General features: G+C 40.1%; 3 protein-coding genes across 4 annotated transcripts; 2 read left to right on the top strand and 1 right to left on the bottom strand.

Annotated features, from left to right (window-relative positions):
• Positions 1-3204: 3204 nt before the first annotated feature.
• cpt2 (carnitine palmitoyltransferase 2) lies at positions 3205-8888 on the top strand. 2 transcript variants are annotated; one of them, XM_017434312.3, is made up of 6 exons: positions 3205-3739; positions 5222-5302; positions 5375-5481; positions 5579-6883; positions 8141-8472; positions 8712-8888. In XM_017434312.3, the coding sequence occupies exons 1-5, from the start codon at positions 3558-3560 to the stop codon at positions 8467-8469; spliced, it is 2004 nt and encodes a 667-aa protein (XP_017289801.1). In that variant the 5' UTR covers positions 3205-3557; the 3' UTR covers positions 8470-8472; positions 8712-8888. The 2 variants fall into 2 exon arrangements, with proteins under 2 accessions (XP_017289801.1, XP_017289800.1); XM_017434311.3 differs by having other exon boundaries at positions 3206-3739; positions 8141-8888.
• A 76-nt stretch (positions 8889-8964) lies between these two features.
• Positions 8965-12706, bottom strand: magoh (mago homolog, exon junction complex subunit). The gene is made up of 5 exons (XM_017434313.3): positions 12509-12706; positions 12148-12206; positions 11127-11237; positions 9281-9363; positions 8965-9192 (listed from the first exon to the last, which is right to left on the bottom strand). Exons 1-5 carry the CDS (start codon positions 12597-12599, stop codon positions 9093-9095), a joined length of 444 nt encoding a protein of 147 aa, XP_017289802.1. The 5' UTR covers positions 12600-12706; the 3' UTR covers positions 8965-9092.
• Positions 12707-13557: 851 nt separating this feature from the next.
• On the top strand, positions 13558-15465 carry aatf (apoptosis antagonizing transcription factor). Its single transcript, XM_017434294.3, has one exon. It carries the CDS (start codon positions 13649-13651, stop codon positions 15230-15232), a length of 1584 nt encoding a protein of 527 aa, XP_017289783.1. The 5' UTR covers positions 13558-13648; the 3' UTR covers positions 15233-15465.
• Positions 15466-17749: the final 2284 nt, after the last annotated feature.

Here is a 17749-nt window from a genome sequence, read left to right as displayed (position 1 = left end):
TTTCTGTCACTTCAGGTCAAACCCATAGACTTTATACACCGCCTGGCCCCAAAAAAAGTTGCCACCAAAAAAAGGTTACACACTCTAATACTTCATTGGACCGCCTTTAGCTTTGATTACGGCACACATTTGCTGTGGCATTATTTCGATAAGCTTCTGCAATGTCACAAGATTTATTTCCATCCAGTGTTGCATTAATTTTTCACCAAGATCTTGCATTGATGATGGTAGAGTCTGACCGCTGCGCAACGCCTTCTCCAGCACATCCCAAAGACTCAATGGGGTTAAGGTCTGGACTCTGTGGTGGCCAATCTATGTGTGAAAATGATGTCTCATGCTCCTCGAATCACTCTTTCACAATTTGAGCCCGATGAATGCTGGCATTGTTATTTTGGAATATGTCCGTGCCATCAGAGAAGGAAAAAATCCATTGATGGAATAACCTGGTCATTCAGTATATTCAGGTAGTCAGCTGACTTCATTATTTGAGCACATACTGTTGCTGAACCTAGACCTGACCAACTGCAACAACCCCAGATCATCGTAGACGATGGGTCCCCACTATCCTTCCAGTTTTTAATAATGCGTTGGACAGTTCTTAACCCAATTTTAGTAGTTTCTGCAATCTCCTTCAATGTTTTCTCTGCATGCTGCATGCCAATGATTTGACCCTTCTCAAACAGACTGACATCTTTTCCACAACCACGGAATGTGTCTTTCAACATGGTTGTTTAAGAAATGAGAAGCATCTCATTGCACCAGTTGAGGTTAAATAACTTATTGCCAGCTGAAAAATAATTGCCCATGCAGTAATTATCCAATAGGAGGCTCGTACCTATTTTCTTAGTTAAATCCAGGTGGCGACTTTTTTTTTTTGGCCAGGCAGTGCCTAAATAATATTGTATATTATGTCTATGGTCAAACCACGCAGGATGTAATTAGGGAAACACTGCCCTCTGGTGGTTAGCTGAGCACAAAACATGTTGGAGAATGTGTGCTACCTGGATTTTGATACTTTGACAGTCTCTAAATTTCAAAATAAATCAATTATTTGAAAGAATAATACAAAAATATGATATGAAAAATAATAAAGTACAGCTTTGATAGTACAGGAAGTTCCAAATGAAGATGATGTATGGTACTGTAACATGAGGAAAAAATCAGTTTTCCCAACAATCAAACAAAATCAACTTTATGACTTTTATAATCTGAAATCAGGTCAGATTTATCTGAAGCAAAAATCAGAAAAAGTCAGTTACTGCTGAACCCCAGTGGTCAGCAGTAACTGACCACTGGGGGAGCTCTAGGTAAGGCAACACTGGTAATAGAGGAGTGAAAAATAGCGAACACTCGTTGTTACCTGGGAATAGAGCTAAATACACTGTGTTCCAAATTATTATGCGCCGTAGCCTTGTTCGCATGGGGTGTCCATCAACCAGCCATCCTCCACTCCATCCATCTGGACCATCGAGCGTTGCACGGCACTCATCGGTGAACAAAACAGTTTTGAAGTCAGTCTTCATGTATTGTTTGGCCCACTGGAGCTGTTTCTGCTTGTGTGCAGTGGATAGAGAAGGTCGACAGGATGGCTTACGCACAGCTGCAAATCTCTGAAGGACCCTGCATCTTGTTGTGCGGGGGACGTTGGAGGCACCAGCAGCTTCAAAAACTTGTCTGCTGCCATGACAAGGCATTTTTGCAGCTGCTCTTTTAATCCGACGGAATTGCCTGTTGGAAAGAGTCCGCAATTTTCCCTTATCAGCACGCACACGTGTGTGCTGTGAATCAGCTACATACTTCTTAATTGTGCGATGATCACAATGAAGTGTCTTGGCAATGTTGATTGTAGTCATGCCTTGACCTAAACACTCCACAATTTGTTGCTTCTCAGCAGCCGACACATCCTTTTTCTTTCCCATTTTGGCTGAAAATGTAGGCTGCTTAATAATGTGGGACAGCCTTCTTAAGTAGTCTTGCCTTTAATTGGACACACCTGCCAAACTAATTAGCACAGGTGTCTGCAATTGCTTTCAATGATATAAGGAGCCCTGACACACATCACCATCAATGAGTTTAGCTGACAAACCAAAAATTTCTTACCTTGTCACTCCTAAACATGTTTTGCATAATAATTTGGAACACAGTGTAAAAGGGAAGCCTTCCACTAACAATTACTTCTTTAGTCTTTCCTCATTTCATGACCGTTAATAATTAGTTTAAGAAAATTTATGCTAAAAAACTTAAAAATTTTGGGTTTGAATTCTAATCGGAGATATATTGTTATATTGTACGTGCAGAATACGTGAAACAAGCTTTGACGTATTTTCTCTGGTAGTTTTGAAAAATAAGAAAGAAAACAGGTCTTATAAACGCTAAATGTGTCCAACAGGCTTGTGCCTTGGGAGACCTCCGTCTTTGTAAGTATTGGTGTGTTCATGAAGCACTTGTGCATATGTGAATTTATATGTACATTATAATGTTGCTTTTGTTGTTTTAATTCATGATACCTTAGTACAGTGGTTCCCAAAACATATTCGGAGGGGGGCACGAGATGGATGAATGAAAAAAAACAGTGCCTGACTAAGCATAATGGACAGGTTTTTGACGGGGACAGGTTTTTAACCCCATTTTGCACAAAGGCTTTTTTAAATTTTTGTATTGTAATCCATAGGGCGGGCCCAGAAGAAAATCTTTGGGAACCACTGCCTAAGTATATGTTTTAGTATATGTCTATTTTGGACTTATAGCCCCCCCCCTGGAGAAAACTCCACCAGCCGCCCCTGGCTATGACCTAATTTTTTTGTAACTTTTATTCTTTTCAAAATATTTACCTTTACTCAGATATATTTTCCACACAAAATACAATTAGGTCTTTTGCATGTTTTAGCTTTTAGGAAGCATTTCGCTACTCTTATCTTTAAGCCAGTGTTTAGTTTGTTTTAGCTTTAATGTCTGTTTCAGCTTCTGCAAATTTCAAACAAGTCATTCAGCGCTCAGCATTCACCCTGCATTTTCGCAGAAAATGTCATTTCTCCAGTTTCATTCATTGTTATTGCACCACAATAAAATCACCTTTCTCTCGTGGACAACACAAAGGCAGACGAATTACATGCGCTCGCTCCATATGATAACATACAAACCCACCATGAAAACACTGGAAAACTATTTTCCTCACAGTCCTTGAACGGCTCTCGGAAAAGCAGCCTGGCCGGTATAACCACGTGACACGTCATCCCGGTTAAACTTCCTGTTAGTTAAATTCTTATTTATTATAGTGATTTATGCCGTCGTGTCAATTCACAGTTTGACACTAAATTAAGGTATTTTGGAAGCGAAAATTTCCATTAGCAGAAGGCACCAAAAGTGTCATACTCCTTGTCTAAACCAAAACAAAACATCAACGGCGGCTAAAGCTAGCTTGTTAGCTGTAGCATTTACCCGCTGACAGCTGTGTGGCGCTTATGTCTCTCTAGGCTTTACCTTTGCCACATTTAGCTGTTCGGTGTGCTCCTGTTGGTTAAAACCACTTGCATTTAGTCGGTTTGGTAGTTAAAGTTATGGCCTCTCTGCTTTCGGTACAATGCGCTGTTTCTCTGAGGAAATCCGGGAGTCTAATTCATTTTAGAAGTGGGGCACTGCTGGGAATTTCTTCACGATGCTACGGAAGCAAAACAGCTTCTTCGGAGTTTCTGCACGAAAGCGTCGTGCCATCGATGCATTACCAGAAGAGTTTGCCCAGGTATGCAGCTACATACGAGCCTGGTTAATAAGTCTCGTTTATGAATCTGTTCTGAATGAATAAAGTGACCCATTAGGCTCGTGGATGAATGCAGGTCAAAGGGCATGCTTGATTTGACCTGTGTGACCACAAGGCGGCGGTGAAATTACAGGGAAATACCTTATTTATTTACAAAAGGCCCAGTTTAACTTTAAGAGTTTTTTTACAGTCACAGGACAGATGTAGTCACTTTAAAAAATCATGAAAGTAAGAACAGAAGTTCTGGACATATTTCAAAGCAGATGTTACAGAGTGTATAAAATGTGCAAAAGGTCATAAAACATTTGTCTTGGTTATTTATTCGGATAATATATAGTGGTCATAAGCTTGATTACCCATAATATAAAACAAATATTGTAACCTCAAATCAACAACCGGGATAGTAAAGAAAATGCAGTCATTTTAAAAGCTATTTCTCTTAAATCCTTTCAGACAGTACAGGTGCTGGTCATAAAATTAGAATATCATGAAAAAGTAGATTGATTTCAGTAATTCCATTTAAAAAGTGAAACTTGTATATTATATTCATACATTACATACAAACTCATATATTTCTAATGTTTATTTCGTTTAATTTTGATGATTACAAATGACAACAAATGAAAATTTATGCTGTCTGCCATTTAATATACACTATAGAATTGGCATTTTCTGTGAAAATACAGTGTGAATGCTGACTTAGAATAACTTGGAGAATAAGCTGAAACTGAGTTGTAAAAGCTAAAAGAAGCAGAAAACTAGCCGCAAACTAAAATGAGCAAAATGCTAACTAAAAGCTAAAAGAAGCAAAGTGCTTGCTTAAACAGCAAAGGTTTTTAAGGTTTTATTTAGCTGCAGACTGCAGGGGAAAAGCTCCAGTCCACGTGACTAGAAATATGTGTTCTCCAGCCACAGGAAACATGTTGCCTCCATCAGGTGGAAGTTGTAATTTTTTGTTTTGTTTTCCACAATTGTTATTTGCAAATGAAAAAAAAATATTACAAATGCCCTTTACTCCTCAGCTACACCTTTCCACAAGAATCTAGCTGCAGACCCTAGAGAAAATATTCAGTCCACATAAACGGAAAAAACACCATCTCCATCCACAGAAACCACCCAGAGAAGGTTGTAGTTTCATGTTTTGTTTTCCAAGAATATTATTTGCAAATGGGGAAAAAACAAAACAAACAAAAAACCATACATGTGGCAGAAGAAGCGTAGTTCAGATAACATCTGGATTTCATTGTCAACTACAGAAAACATAATTCTGGTGGTTGGAGCTTAGCTAAAATACAGGAATAAATGTGTATTAACAAATGAAACCAAGATGACAACAAAAAACTGTCTGCAGAAAAATTGAAGTCAAAGTACAATCCCAACTTTTTCTTGATTTGTTGCATTGCAGATGCGTATATAGTTGACATGATTGATGGGATTGTTGACTGTTGTTCTGTTGTGATTTAGACTTCCCATACCAAAGCTTGAGGATACTATCAGGAGGTATTTAGCTGCCCAGAAACCCCTGCTGGATGACGATCAGTTCAGGTATATTTTAATCAGGATTACACACTTGGTTGCTTTTAACTTGTGTGGAACTAACTTTGTGTTTATGGTCAGAACAACTGAGAAAATCGCTCAAGACTTCCAAAATGGAGTAGGGAAACAGCTTCATGACGATCTGGTGGCTCAGGACAAGAACAATAAGCACACGAGTTACATCTCAGGTTAGTATGTCATTCTTCCAATGGCTTCAAGAAATCAGAGTATCTTTCATATATCTGGTCACTGATGAATCTTTTGAAACAACACTTTTCCTTTCAGGTCCATGGTTTGATATGTATCTGTCTGCACGAGACTCTGTGGTGCTGAACTTCAACCCCTTCATGTCCTTCAACCCTGACCCCAAGAACGAGTACAACGACCAGCTGGTGCGGTCCACCAACATGGTGTGTTCAGCGGTGCGCTTCATGAAAACACTGCGAGCAGGATTACTGGAGCCGGAGGTTTTCCATCTGAACCCAGCAAAGAGTGACACACATAGGTTCAAGAACTTCATTCGCTGGGTGCCATCTTCTCTCTCTTGGTATGGTGCCTACATGGTGAATGCGTACCCCCTTGACATGTCTCAGTACTTCCGTCTCTTTAACTCAACTCGCATTCCTAAACTTGGGCGAGACGAGCTCTTCACTGACGAGAAAGGCAGGCATCTGTTAGTCATGAGAAAAGGCAACTTGTACGTATTTGACGTCATGGACAGAGATGGGAATTTGGTGGAACCCTCAGAGATCCAGTCCCATTTGAAGTTCATTTTGTCTGACTCAACGCCTGCTTCGGCCTTCCCTCTGGGTGTTCTGACCAGTGAGAACAGGGACATTTGGGCTGGACTTAGGGACAAGCTGGTAGCTGCTGGAAACGCAGAGGTTTTGCAAATCATTGACAGAGCTCTTTTCTGTCTCTGCCTGGATGACGAGAGCATACGGGACCACATTCACATTTCCCACAACATGCTGCACGGTGACGGCTGCAATCGGTGGTACGACAAGTCCTTCAGCATCATTGTGACCAAAAATGGCCAAGCAGCCATTAATTTTGAGCACTCTTGGGGAGACGGAGTGGCTGTGCTTCGTTTTCAGAATGAGGTCTTTAAAGACACGACAGAGAAACCCTTGGTCCACCCGGGCTCTCCTCCTGCTGCTGTGGACTCAGCCTCGGCTGTGCGCAGACTGCACTTCAACCTGGACAGAGAGCTGGAGAACGGCATCAAAAAGGCCAAGGAGAACTTTGACTCAGCTGTGTCCAAACTCACTGTTGATGCCATGGAGTTCAAGAAAGGTGGAAAGGAGCAGTTAAAGAAGAGCAAGTTAAGTCCAGATGCTGTAGCCCAGCTGTCTTTTCAAATGGGCTTCCTGAGGCAGTATGGCCAGACAGTGGCCACATATGAGTCTTGTAGCACTGCAGCTTTCAGGCACGGTCGCACAGAGACCATCCGACCAGCCTCCATATACACCAAGCAGTGTTCTCACGCCTTTGTTTATGAGCCAAGCAAACACAGTGTGAAGGAGCTGCGGGCCATGCTCAATGAGTGCTCTAAATATCACAGCCAGCTAACCAGGGAGGCAGCTATGGGTGCGTACAAAACTTTTCTACATGCATATGACTGCTTAGGACAATTTGAAATACTGGAAAATACTTCAGATAACTTCCTGTAGATGTAAACAACATTAAAGATAGTCACTGTATAGTAAAATAACTCAATATCTCCTTTTTTGTACAGGGAAACTAAGTAGAATATCAATTTTAAAAAAACAACGTAATAAAGTACAAGCCTGACCATTTCCCATTGTTCTTTTTTTTTATATTTTGTAAATATATTTTTGTGTTTTTATCAATCTCGCAGAAGCAAATCCTTATTACATACAGTATTTTATGATTAAACAATCACATTTTAACACAATGTAGGTAATGTCTTTAAAAAACGGTCAAACATTTCAAGATACAGATAGTCTTTATTGTTATACAGAGGAGGGCTTTACTGTTTTTTGACACATAACCCTTTGATACTTCACGCAAATGATATGTGGAGGATTGACCAGCAGATGTCACCATATTTAATTTTATCAAAAGCTTGAAAATGCCAAACAGAAAGCTTTGGCAAAGGTTTTAATTATATATTTATTTTTGCTTTTGCTTTGCTATTATCCTTTTTTTCAACTTGTCATCAGTTTTCCTCTTGTGGCTACATCCAAGGAGGTTGTCTCCAGTCCTGTGGACCTTAAACTTCTGGATAATCTGTTTAGCTGTAGTCACAGGAACATCCAGCTGCTTGGAGATGGTCTTATAGTCTTTACCTTTAACATGATGTCAATCATTTCCTTTCTAAACTTTCTGTGCTCCATCTTCAATGTGGTACACACCATGATACCAAACAGCACAGTGACTACCTGTCACCCTTTAAATAAACAGACTGACTGATTACAAGACTGAAGACACCTGTGATGCTGATTATGGGACACACCTTAATTTAACATGTCCCTGAGGGCAAATTAGGTTAAACTCTTTTTAGGAGCACTATCATTTTTGTCAAAGCCAGTTTCATTTCATCTGTAATTTCCTGCAAAGGATCAATAATGTATTCATTATTATTTCTTTACTATAATTCTGTTTAACCAAAAATTAAAAAAACATTAACTGATTTTTTTAAGTACTTTTTCTTATTACTTCTGTTAGTTTGAAGTTATTTATGACCGCTGTGGATTTTTCTTACATTAATTAAAGGGCACAAATTTGTCCCAAGTCTATAAGTTTAAAACTGAATATAATCAGTGTTACTTGTCTCAGATAACAACTCGCTGCAATAATAACTCCTTTTCCTTGTGTCATCAGGTCAAGGCTTTGACCGTCACCTGTTTGCCATGCGTTACCTGTCCAACTCCAAGGGCCAGGATCTGCACAGCCTGTACACAGACCCAGCTTACACGGCTATCAACCACAACATCCTGTCTACCAGCACCCTCACCAGTCCTGCAGTCAACCTCGGGGGCTTTGCACCGGTGGTGCCCGATGGGTTCGGCGTTGGTTATGGTGTTCACGACAACTGGATCGGCTGCAACGTGTCCAGTTATCCGGCTCGTGACGTCCATGAGTTCCTACAGTGTGTCTACAAGTCTTTGGAGGACATCTTCAATGTTCTTGAAGGAAAGCCACTCAACTGAGAGGTAAATGTGTAATCACCAAAAGTAGACTTCTAGTTAAGCAAAGATAAGTGAAGTTGTAATTGATAGCTTCCAATTGATTCTATTATATGAAATAAGTTTTTGAGAAGAAATACCTTGAGATTATAACTTTTATTTTGACTGGGACTGTTTTTCATTTTAATGAATGGCAGTTCTCAGATGTTTTTTGCTTTTTTTAAAACTCTGCATAATACCAACTCAGTGCTGGTTTCATTATTCAGGCAGCTGTTTAAACCCTCTGTGGACGTTCACGGTATGGGAGCAGAAGTGCCTTTTATCAATGTGAAGATAAAACGGAGAACTTGCTAATTGTCTTTTATTTAATTGTCTTGGCTGGATGTTGCTTGCAGCCTTATTGTGAGTGATTGTACTTTGTAATAAATCTGTTAATGACCATACTTGCTTAAATTGTTTTTGTTCTTGGAACAGCTGCATTTGCTTACTAGAAATACAGTTCGACATAAAGCTGACAGATCACCTGGATACCATTTTGTCTTTATTCTTTAGTTGAAATAGAAAAATCCCACCAAAAGCAAATGTACAAATGCAATCGTACAACAAAAACATCAGCTAAAGTAACTAAAATATTTTCATTTTACATTTTAGATAGGCTTGATCTTGAAGTGCAGGCCAATCAGACTGAAGACGAGACATTTCAGATCTTGGACCAGGTAGTAGAACACGCGAAGACCTTCAGGGTCCCTGAAACACAGCAAAACATTAGTTCTTCCCCTCAGACAGCAGCAAAAACATGGTGCAATGTTTATTTCCCCCAACTTCTGTTACTCACTTTGACTGGTTGACGTCAATCAAGGAGCCAATTTTGGAAGTTGTGAATGAAATGTGCTCGTCCCCGATGACGATCTCCAGCTCCTAAGAAACAAAATAAAATTTTATATATATTTAGTCGATGTTCAATACAGACAGGTTAAAAGGATCATGAAATGTGTAATTTAGTTATTTTAAAAATTCCTGAAAAATTTCAGTTTTCTAAAAATTGCTGTAACTCAGTCAGTTTAACAAATGAAGCTAAATTTGTTGTGGTGGCCGAGAGTCATCTTCAACTCATTCTCTGAGCACTATCATATGTTGCACATGACATTGAAAATAACGCAGTGAACAAGGTATGACCAAAATGAAAATAACTCAGTCCCTTCTCAGAATTATATGATTTTAGTCTAAGACTTGGACATGAAAGATATGCATTTCTTCAAGAATAGCTACATCTTACAGCTTTGTGTTTGCTTAATTTTAAAAACTAATAAATACGCACAATAACATTCAAATTTGTCTTAGTAGTTAGTTACATTAGAGTATAATTGGGCAGCTGTAAACAAAGACAATCTAATTATTTTCTTAAAATGAATCCCATCTATTATACCTCATAGCTATTTAGATTAACCCTGAAATAGGCTATTAGAGGTTATATTTAAGCTCAAGATTATTTTAGTCTGATTTTAAAAAGACCTCAACTTATAGTTTGTCTCAGTTGCAATGAATTTAGTAGTAGTAGTTTTAACATAAAAAACCAGCAGATAGCCCAAGCGCAGACCATGTGCTGTTGTTTTCCTGCATAAAAACAAATATTGTGTTCTGCCTCAGTTTGAGCCTGAGACCATTGTTAGAGATAAAAACTCTAACGGGCAGCTTTATCCAAGAAACACAAAGATTGTCTTCTAATCAGAGGATTGAAGAGTTGACCCCCAGTACCAGCAGCCTACCAAATGTCTTTGGGCAAGATGCTGAACCCTGACATTGCCCGCAATATAAGTGAAAATAAAAAAGGGCTGCATATAGAGCGGAAAATATATAATAAAAGCACTAAAGGAGAGCATGAGAACTGGTGAAAGAGAGGCATTTGAAAGCAGTCTGCAGAACCTGGAAAAGTAAAAAGGAATTTTATCAGTGTCAACCATTTACAATATACAATAATATTAAAAACAAAAAAGGAAATGTTAAAAAACAAACAGACGACTAAAGGTTGTAGATAAGAGTGGAGCAAAGGTTTTGGTGCCTATGTAAGACCTGACAATGTCATCAGCTGGAGGAGACATTATATAAAGAGCAAATACTTTTCAATTCAAGTTCAAATTGTTCCTTTGTGATGCAGCTGCAGTTCACTTTTGATTGAACACTAATATAGTTAAACAGTTATCACAGTGTTACTGAAATAATCAACAACTATGATTGTGATCAACAGCCTGTCATTGTACTTCAGTACGGAGAGCCTCAATAAAAACAACCAATCACGCATAGATCAGGGCAGATGTGGCGAGCACACAGCTGGTCTTGTAAAAGCACTCTTTGTTTCCTCTGTCATGCTGCAAACCTCTGGAGAGTTGTTGTTACTTTCTGACTGAAACCACAACAAAAGCTGCACTATAAAGCAAAAAGTCAGTAATGTTACAGCATTTTCAAATCTGGACAGCACATGAAGTCACTGCAGTTAAATATGTGGTAAACATTAGGGATTTTGAAATAATTAAAATATTTCTTCTTTAACCAGCTATTTTCAGTAGAAATAGTTCAGGTTCAATTAAAGTAAATATATAAAAGGCAGATTATTCCCCAACTTTGCTCTTACTGCTATAGAAAATAATAAAGCTGGAGAAGTCAAAGACATTCTTGACACAAACCTGTCTTCCAACTCTGTCAGGAGGTGGCCACAGAGCATCATCTTCCTTGGTAATTTCACTGTCATCAATGATCCGTTTCAGCTCCTCCATCACACTTTTGTGCACGTACGCCTGGGCAAGTACAAAGAGAGCAAAGAAATTCAAACATTTAATGGCCGAATATGTTCCAAAATTAGTCTCATCCTTTACATCTAGGACATTTATACCAGAGCACATTTGTAATGTCATTCAGTGGTTTTACAATAAATAGACAACTGGTTACATCATACTTTCACCATTTTGTATTTTCAAAGTGTTGGTTACTTTGTGCCCTGACTTTTGTGGGTACTAAAAGGAGCCACCTGCCATGGTTCTCTTTAAACCCTCCTTGAAAGCAAATTACTGAAAGAAGTGATGTCTAATCCTGGCCCTTGGTGGTCACCATCCTGCATGCTTTGGTTGTCCCCCTGCTCCAACACACATGATTCAGTGACTGAATTACCTCTTCAGCAAATCCTCAAGTTTTGCAGAAGCATGGTAATCACCCATTCAGTTTAATCAGGTGTGTTAAAGCCCAGAAACATCTTCAGCATGCACTACTGGAAGGAATATTCTTCAGTTTTATCAAAATACAACATCTTAGGGTTGAATAAAGTTTGGAATTTGCTAAAGATTAAAGCAAGAATTATTGGGTAACGGGAACAGATATGGACACACAATGGTAAATACATGGGTACAAAATGGTACAGCCAGGAAATTAAATGGTAATGCCTGAGTAAAGGTACGAAAACACTTAAGTACAAAGTGATCTGGAGCTTAATAAATGTCAATCTGATTATTATTATCAACATCGTTCTATTAGTCTAAAAATTTGGTTCTTCTTAATATTACCTGAAAAATCAATTAGTACATTTAGGCTTGGTTAATTACATTTATATTGAAACTTAAACAAATATAGCACAGAAAAAACAGTCAGTATGGCTACTTATTCATTTAGCTGCAGTAAAAACTGAACAAAACCGTGCCTGTAGTTACAAATTACCTCTTTCCTGATCATGACGTCATTCTTGTAGTTGCTGTTGTTTGCATATCTCAGTTTACCTGTAAAAACATTAAAACCATTGTTATACACGAGTCACATTTAAATCAAAAGTGGACATGAATCTAAAGGCCACATGGCTCATAAGTACACACATTTACAACCCAATATCATCCTGTTTACTATAAATGTGTGTGTTAAGTTCTTAGTGCATCCTAACTACTCTGAATAGTTAGATTTATTGGCAGAACTGAAACCCAACAGTGTGATTTAGCGCCGTTTTTTCCTCTGCGGCCTGTCCGCTGCTTCCGAGGTTAGCATCAGTGAAGCTAAAACATCAGTATTACCGCCAAACACAACTTACCGTCAGGTCGAAACTCAAATTCCAGAAACTCGTGTCCAAACTTCCCCTTGTGTCCAACATAATATCTCAAATAAAAGTCACTTGTTGACATATTTGAACCCTATACGGTGCTGTTTCTGGTCAATTGTAACAAACAGAGCTAACACGAGCAGCTCTAAGCCCGAGTCGCTGCACCAAACTACGCATGCGTACTAGGAAACAAAGGCGTGGAACATTTTCGTCCCTAAACCTAGTCTTTCAGGTAATGACACTTCCCGTTTGTTTTTGTTTTATAAAGATAATTTTCCGTCCACTCTTTTTCTGATCTTTAGAGAATCCTGTGCAAAGGGCGTTTATAAAATCAGAAAAATTAACAAGTGGAGGACAAAAAAAGTGACAAGCTTAAACTGTGAGTGAGAGAGTAAAAAATAGCCAGTGTCTATAAACAAACATTTTTTTTTTAAATAGAAAACTGAAAGAAATGTTGACTAAGAATACTTAAAAAAAAGACTGTCTCATTGGAAGCAAAGCATAAATGAGAATTGACAAGACTTGTTCACCTTCAATATATTTGTTGAACTTTAAAAACAAAAAAATCAAATGTTGCGTATACTCAATTACTTAACAATGAATATCAGTTTATTATAAAATTTTAATAATAAAGGCCTAGCATTCTTTGAAGGAATGTATATTGCCTACAACTTTACATGTCTCCAGACATCTCAGATTTAATCTGAGACATCTCAGATTTAATCTGAGATGTCTTGAGAAATGGCAGATTTGAAGCTGTTACGTCAAACTTTAAAATAAGGTTATGCCCAATCTCATGCCAATGACTCACATCCAACTTTAGCTTATTATCTGTGTACTTTCATTGATCACTTTCCTGAAAGTTTCATTAAAATTCGTCCAGTGGTTCATGAGATATTTTGCTAACAGTCAAACACAAGCACACATGCCCAAGGTGGTAAATCGCTCCATCTTCGACTTATAAAGACTGAAGATTAAAGGTTCCTGAAAGACATTGTAGAGGGCATATTTCCCCCCAAAACACTCGTTGATTCTCGTCGCACCTTGACGACGTCATCCCTAACCACCGTCTCTCACAGTGAAACTGTTGGGAGAGAGCTTAGCACGTGTGACGTTTGTGAGCTCGCGGTCATGGCGGCGTGCTCGTTTTCTCAGGAGCTCGAGGACCTGTTAAATCCGCTGCCCAAGTTTGCGGATCCGGAGGATGATGCTGACGAGGCGACGAAAGCCCGAGTGACCGAGGGATTTGAAGAGGGTGAGGAGGAGGAAGAGGGACCGACCCGGGGGGCGCTGCGGAACCGTAACTCCGCCCTGCTGTCAGACACAGACAGGCGGTATGTGGGGAAACCGGTGTCCCGTAAACAGCTGCTGATGGACACTGAAGGATCCGATGAAGAGGAGGAGGATGGTGATTCTGATGACAATGTGGAGGCTGATGAAGTTGTGGAAAATGAAGATGATTATTCAGTAGAGGAAGAGCAGGAGTGTTTAGACAGTGAATCAAAACTGACATCTAAAAGCTCTGACATTACCTTTCCTAAAAACTTGGACTTCCACAAAATGACAGAAGGCATGGACGACCTGGGAGTAAGTGATGATGATGATGATAATGATGGCAGTGGGGAGGAGTTTGAAGGTAGCCATGATGAAGACCAAAGTTCTGAGATGGACGATGGGCTGGATGAAGTCACCATCCGTACGTTCTCTCAGGTCAAAGTGGACGAGGAGGTGGAGAAGGGCAGGGCTGTGCAGAACCAGCTGGCCCTGTGGGACCAGCTGCTCGAGGGCCGGATCAAACTCCAGAAAGTTCTGATGACGGCCAATCAGCTGCCGCAGCCACCGACATTCCCCGAGTTCAGGAGGAAGGGCAGAGTCGAGTTTGCCGGGGCGCTGAAAACCAGCCACAAGTCCCTAAAGGCCCTGCAGAGGTCCCTGCTGGAGCTCCAGGACCAGCTGCTGTACCTGAACCCGGACACCAGGACCATCACTGCAGGGCAGCAGCAGAGTGAAGGCGAAGATGAGGAGGTCAGAAGTGATGAAGAGCAGTCAGTGAAAGAGGCTGGAGTGCCTAAAAGAAAATTGGACATGACAGAGTACCCAGATTTCATGTTGAAACGCTTTGCGGCTTTCAAGCCTTTCTGTGACTCCACGCTGCAGAGGTGGCACGACAAAACCCGGCTGACTCAGGGCAAGAGCAGCCGAGGCTTCGGGGCGTTTGACAGGAACATCCTCACCCAGGTGGAGCAGGTGCTGATGGATGAGGAGAGGCTGGTGCAGCGCACACAGACCCGACGCTCAGAGTACAACGTCCTGGGGAAGAGAGAGGCCCCTGCTGTCGTTCCTGAGAACGTCCTCACTGATGGAGAGCAACAGCTTAAGGCCAACACTCACCTGAAAGACATGGACGAGGACATATTTGACGATGACGATTTCTACCACCAGCTCCTGAGAGAGCTGATCGAGCGCAGGACGAGCGCCGCCGATCCCAACGACCAGGTGGCCATGGGCAGGCAGTGGCTCGCCATCCAAAAGCTGCGCAGCAAGATCAAGAAGAAGGTGGACACCAAAGCCAGCAAGGGACGGAAGGTGCGATTCCATGTCCACAACAAGCTGCTCAATTTCATGGCCCCTATTGACCACAGCTCAATGAGCGACGAGGGTCGCAGCGAGCTGTACCGCGGCCTGTTTGGTCAGAACTCCTCCATCAGGAAATGAGGGCCTGAGGGGGGGCATGGAAGGAAAGGGCCCCTGTCCAGACTGTCTTATTTTCATAATCTGTCAGCAAAATATTTTATGAACCACAGGATGGCTATTACATATAACAAATGATACGACAATGTTAAATGTCTACCAGTGACCCCTGAGTGGATTAAATGATTGAGATAATGAATGTTATGTGTAAAATTAGTATGTTTTAGTCATTTCTAATAAAAGTGATTTAAAACGTGTTTAGCCTGCTGATTATTATGATCGCACCCTGTAGTATGGCCTAGTTACTCTTACATGATCTTTACAGCTGACCACGCTGCTGGCCCTTCTGGTATAGTAATCTTCAAATACTTGGTTAAATAAATTATCTCACTTCACACCGCTAACCCAATTAAAATCATGTTTCAAGAACTAGAATAGCAGGAAAACACATTTAAAGATTTTATTAGAAAAATGGCATTTCAAAGTGTTTTGTGTGCGGACAATTAATTTAATTGTAGACACAGCTGCTTAAAGCTAACTTTATTGTTTTGTTTTGAAACTGGAATCAACAAGATGTGTAAATCATTTGGATGTTTGTAGCTGCTGTATGAGGTAAGGACTCTGTTGAGAAAACCAAGTTCTTAGTGTTAACTCCTTTCAGAGGAATCTCACCTGGCCACTTAGTTTCTCTCACTGTTCCTCAGATGTTGCAGAAAAGACGGACACACAAAACCATTCCAGACCAGAGGTTTAATTACCAATCATACATTTATTTAAACATTCAGCTGAATGGAGACAACAACTCACCAACAGAAGAAACAGCAACACGTTCCCAGTTGTGTCTGAAGTAATAACCCCTTTACTTCTTTTTATACTATAAATCCTACTATCAAATCATGATGCCCTGGAACCTTCAGCCTCCCTCACCCCACTTACACAACTGTTCTTCGTGATTATTCTATCATAAGCTAAATGTAACCTAATTTCTTAGCAATCAAAGTTGGATTATATTGTACAGTTTGAGCTGCATTACCATTTAGCATTTATGCAAGCTTTAACTGTGCATCTTTGTGAGATACCTTTGAATAAAACATGTTATAAAGCTGTAATGAGTTTAACAGAAATGAGAAATGAGCACAAACCATACTTTACAACTCTCAAAAAGATTTCTTTCTGACAGTCTGTAAATTGCATGAAACACAATAACTAAACTAAAATTCACAGATCAGTTCACAGGTTTCTGAACAACATGACAATTCTCATTTTTACTCACAGATCACGCTGAGTAATTATAACAAATACACTGTCAATAGGGCATAAATATGACCTTGATTCTTGAAGAGGACTGTGATGAAGCCTCAGGAAAACGTGAGCTGACGAGAGTTAGCCGTTAGGAGCGGAAAAAAAGTTACTGATTTGCTCAGGAGTTACTTTAACAATAAAAAAACAGCTGATGACAATCAAAGTGTGTAGGTGTTGTAAGCATCTCTCTCGATTTTACCCATCAATTTTCATCCAAAATATTAATACTAATTAAATAATCAAATATTTTCTTCTCAGTCCCACGGTAGTGCTCTCAGCCTCACCTCAGAGGAGAGAATGATCACAGTGGGCGGGACTTGGTGCAGGTATCTGCATTCTGATTGGCTAAGAAAATAGTCAATCTTCTCTTCCTTTGTTTCTCAAAGGGGTAGACATTTATTAAGAAAGTGTTTTTTAATCTGACAAAAGTGCGGTGTTGCAGGGTTGCCAGCTCCGTGCTGCCTACAGGAGAACGGGACATCAGATTATCGTTTTTATAATTTGTCCCACATGGCCGTTACTTTGTTAACTTTGAGAAAGGAACGCTCCCTTTAGTGATATTACCCTTGGAATTATTTATTTCTCTTACATGGGTTAATTTCTCTGAAGGATACACCGTGAGCGCATTGTTATCTCAGTGGTTAAACATTTACAAGAGCAATATTCTGTTTTCGGACTTTCCCTGAAAGCGTCCAGCATCCAGACGTACATTAACTCCTTTCTGGACAAGATGCTTTGTTGACATAACTGTGGAACACAAACCAACAAACCAAAAAAATAAAAAAAATATTCTCAAACCAGAGACCTACGGCTTGACAAGTGGATCACAGCAGCTGTGTCAGCCGGTGTAACACCAGATTGATGTCGCTAACACCGCTGCGACTTTTCTCTGAAGCTTTATTTGTGTCGTTGTGAACTTTAAAGTCTTAACGTAAGTCACAATCTTTTATTAGTCGATGAATAAGAGCAGGGCTCTCAAGTTTCACACATTGGCCGTGAGACATGCATTTTGTGAAGCGCACACGCTCACACGCCACTTCTTGTATTTCTCACGCTAAAAGAAATACACACGCAGACAGCCTTTTTTTGAACCGGAACCAATGTGCAGCGCAATGTTTTCCGCACGCGCTGGAGCCCAATAGGGGTCAAGTTAGCGAGTTTTCAGATCCGTCTGGCCATTTTTCAAAACGACTAGCGACAAATCTAGGGACTTTTTTCTGTGTTATTGGAGACTTTGGC

The sequence above is a fragment of the Kryptolebias marmoratus genome, linkage group LG18 (genome assembly GCF_001649575.2).
Source record: "Kryptolebias marmoratus isolate JLee-2015 linkage group LG18, ASM164957v2, whole genome shotgun sequence".
Taxonomy (NCBI): domain Eukaryota; kingdom Metazoa; phylum Chordata; class Actinopteri; order Cyprinodontiformes; family Rivulidae; genus Kryptolebias; species Kryptolebias marmoratus.
The sequence above is the reverse complement of the archived record's forward strand: the minus strand, read 5'-3'. Positions and strand labels throughout refer to the sequence as shown.

Coding starts and splice junctions, on each gene's coding strand:
- cpt2 (XM_017434312.3), top strand. CDS start 3,558: ATGGCCTCTCTGCTTTCGGTACAATGCGCTGTTTCTCTGAGGAAATCC. Junction 3,740..5,221: donor TACCAGAAGAGTTTGCCCAG/GTATGCAGCTAC, acceptor GTTGTGATTTAG/ACTTCCCATACCAAAGCTTG. Junction 5,482..5,578: donor GCACACGAGTTACATCTCAG/GTTAGTATGTCA, acceptor TTTTCCTTTCAG/GTCCATGGTTTGATATGTAT.
- magoh (XM_017434313.3), bottom strand. CDS start 12,599: ATGTCAACAAGTGACTTTTATTTGAGATATTATGTTGGACACAAGGGG. Junction 12,207..12,508: donor ATTTGAGTTTCGACCTGACG/GTAAGTTGTGTT, acceptor ATGTTTTTACAG/GTAAACTGAGATATGCAAAC. Junction 11,238..12,147: donor ACGTCATGATCAGGAAAGAG/GTAATTTGTAAC, acceptor GTACTTGCCCAG/GCGTACGTGCACAAAAGTGT.
- aatf (XM_017434294.3), top strand. CDS start 13,649: ATGGCGGCGTGCTCGTTTTCTCAGGAGCTCGAGGACCTGTTAAATCCG.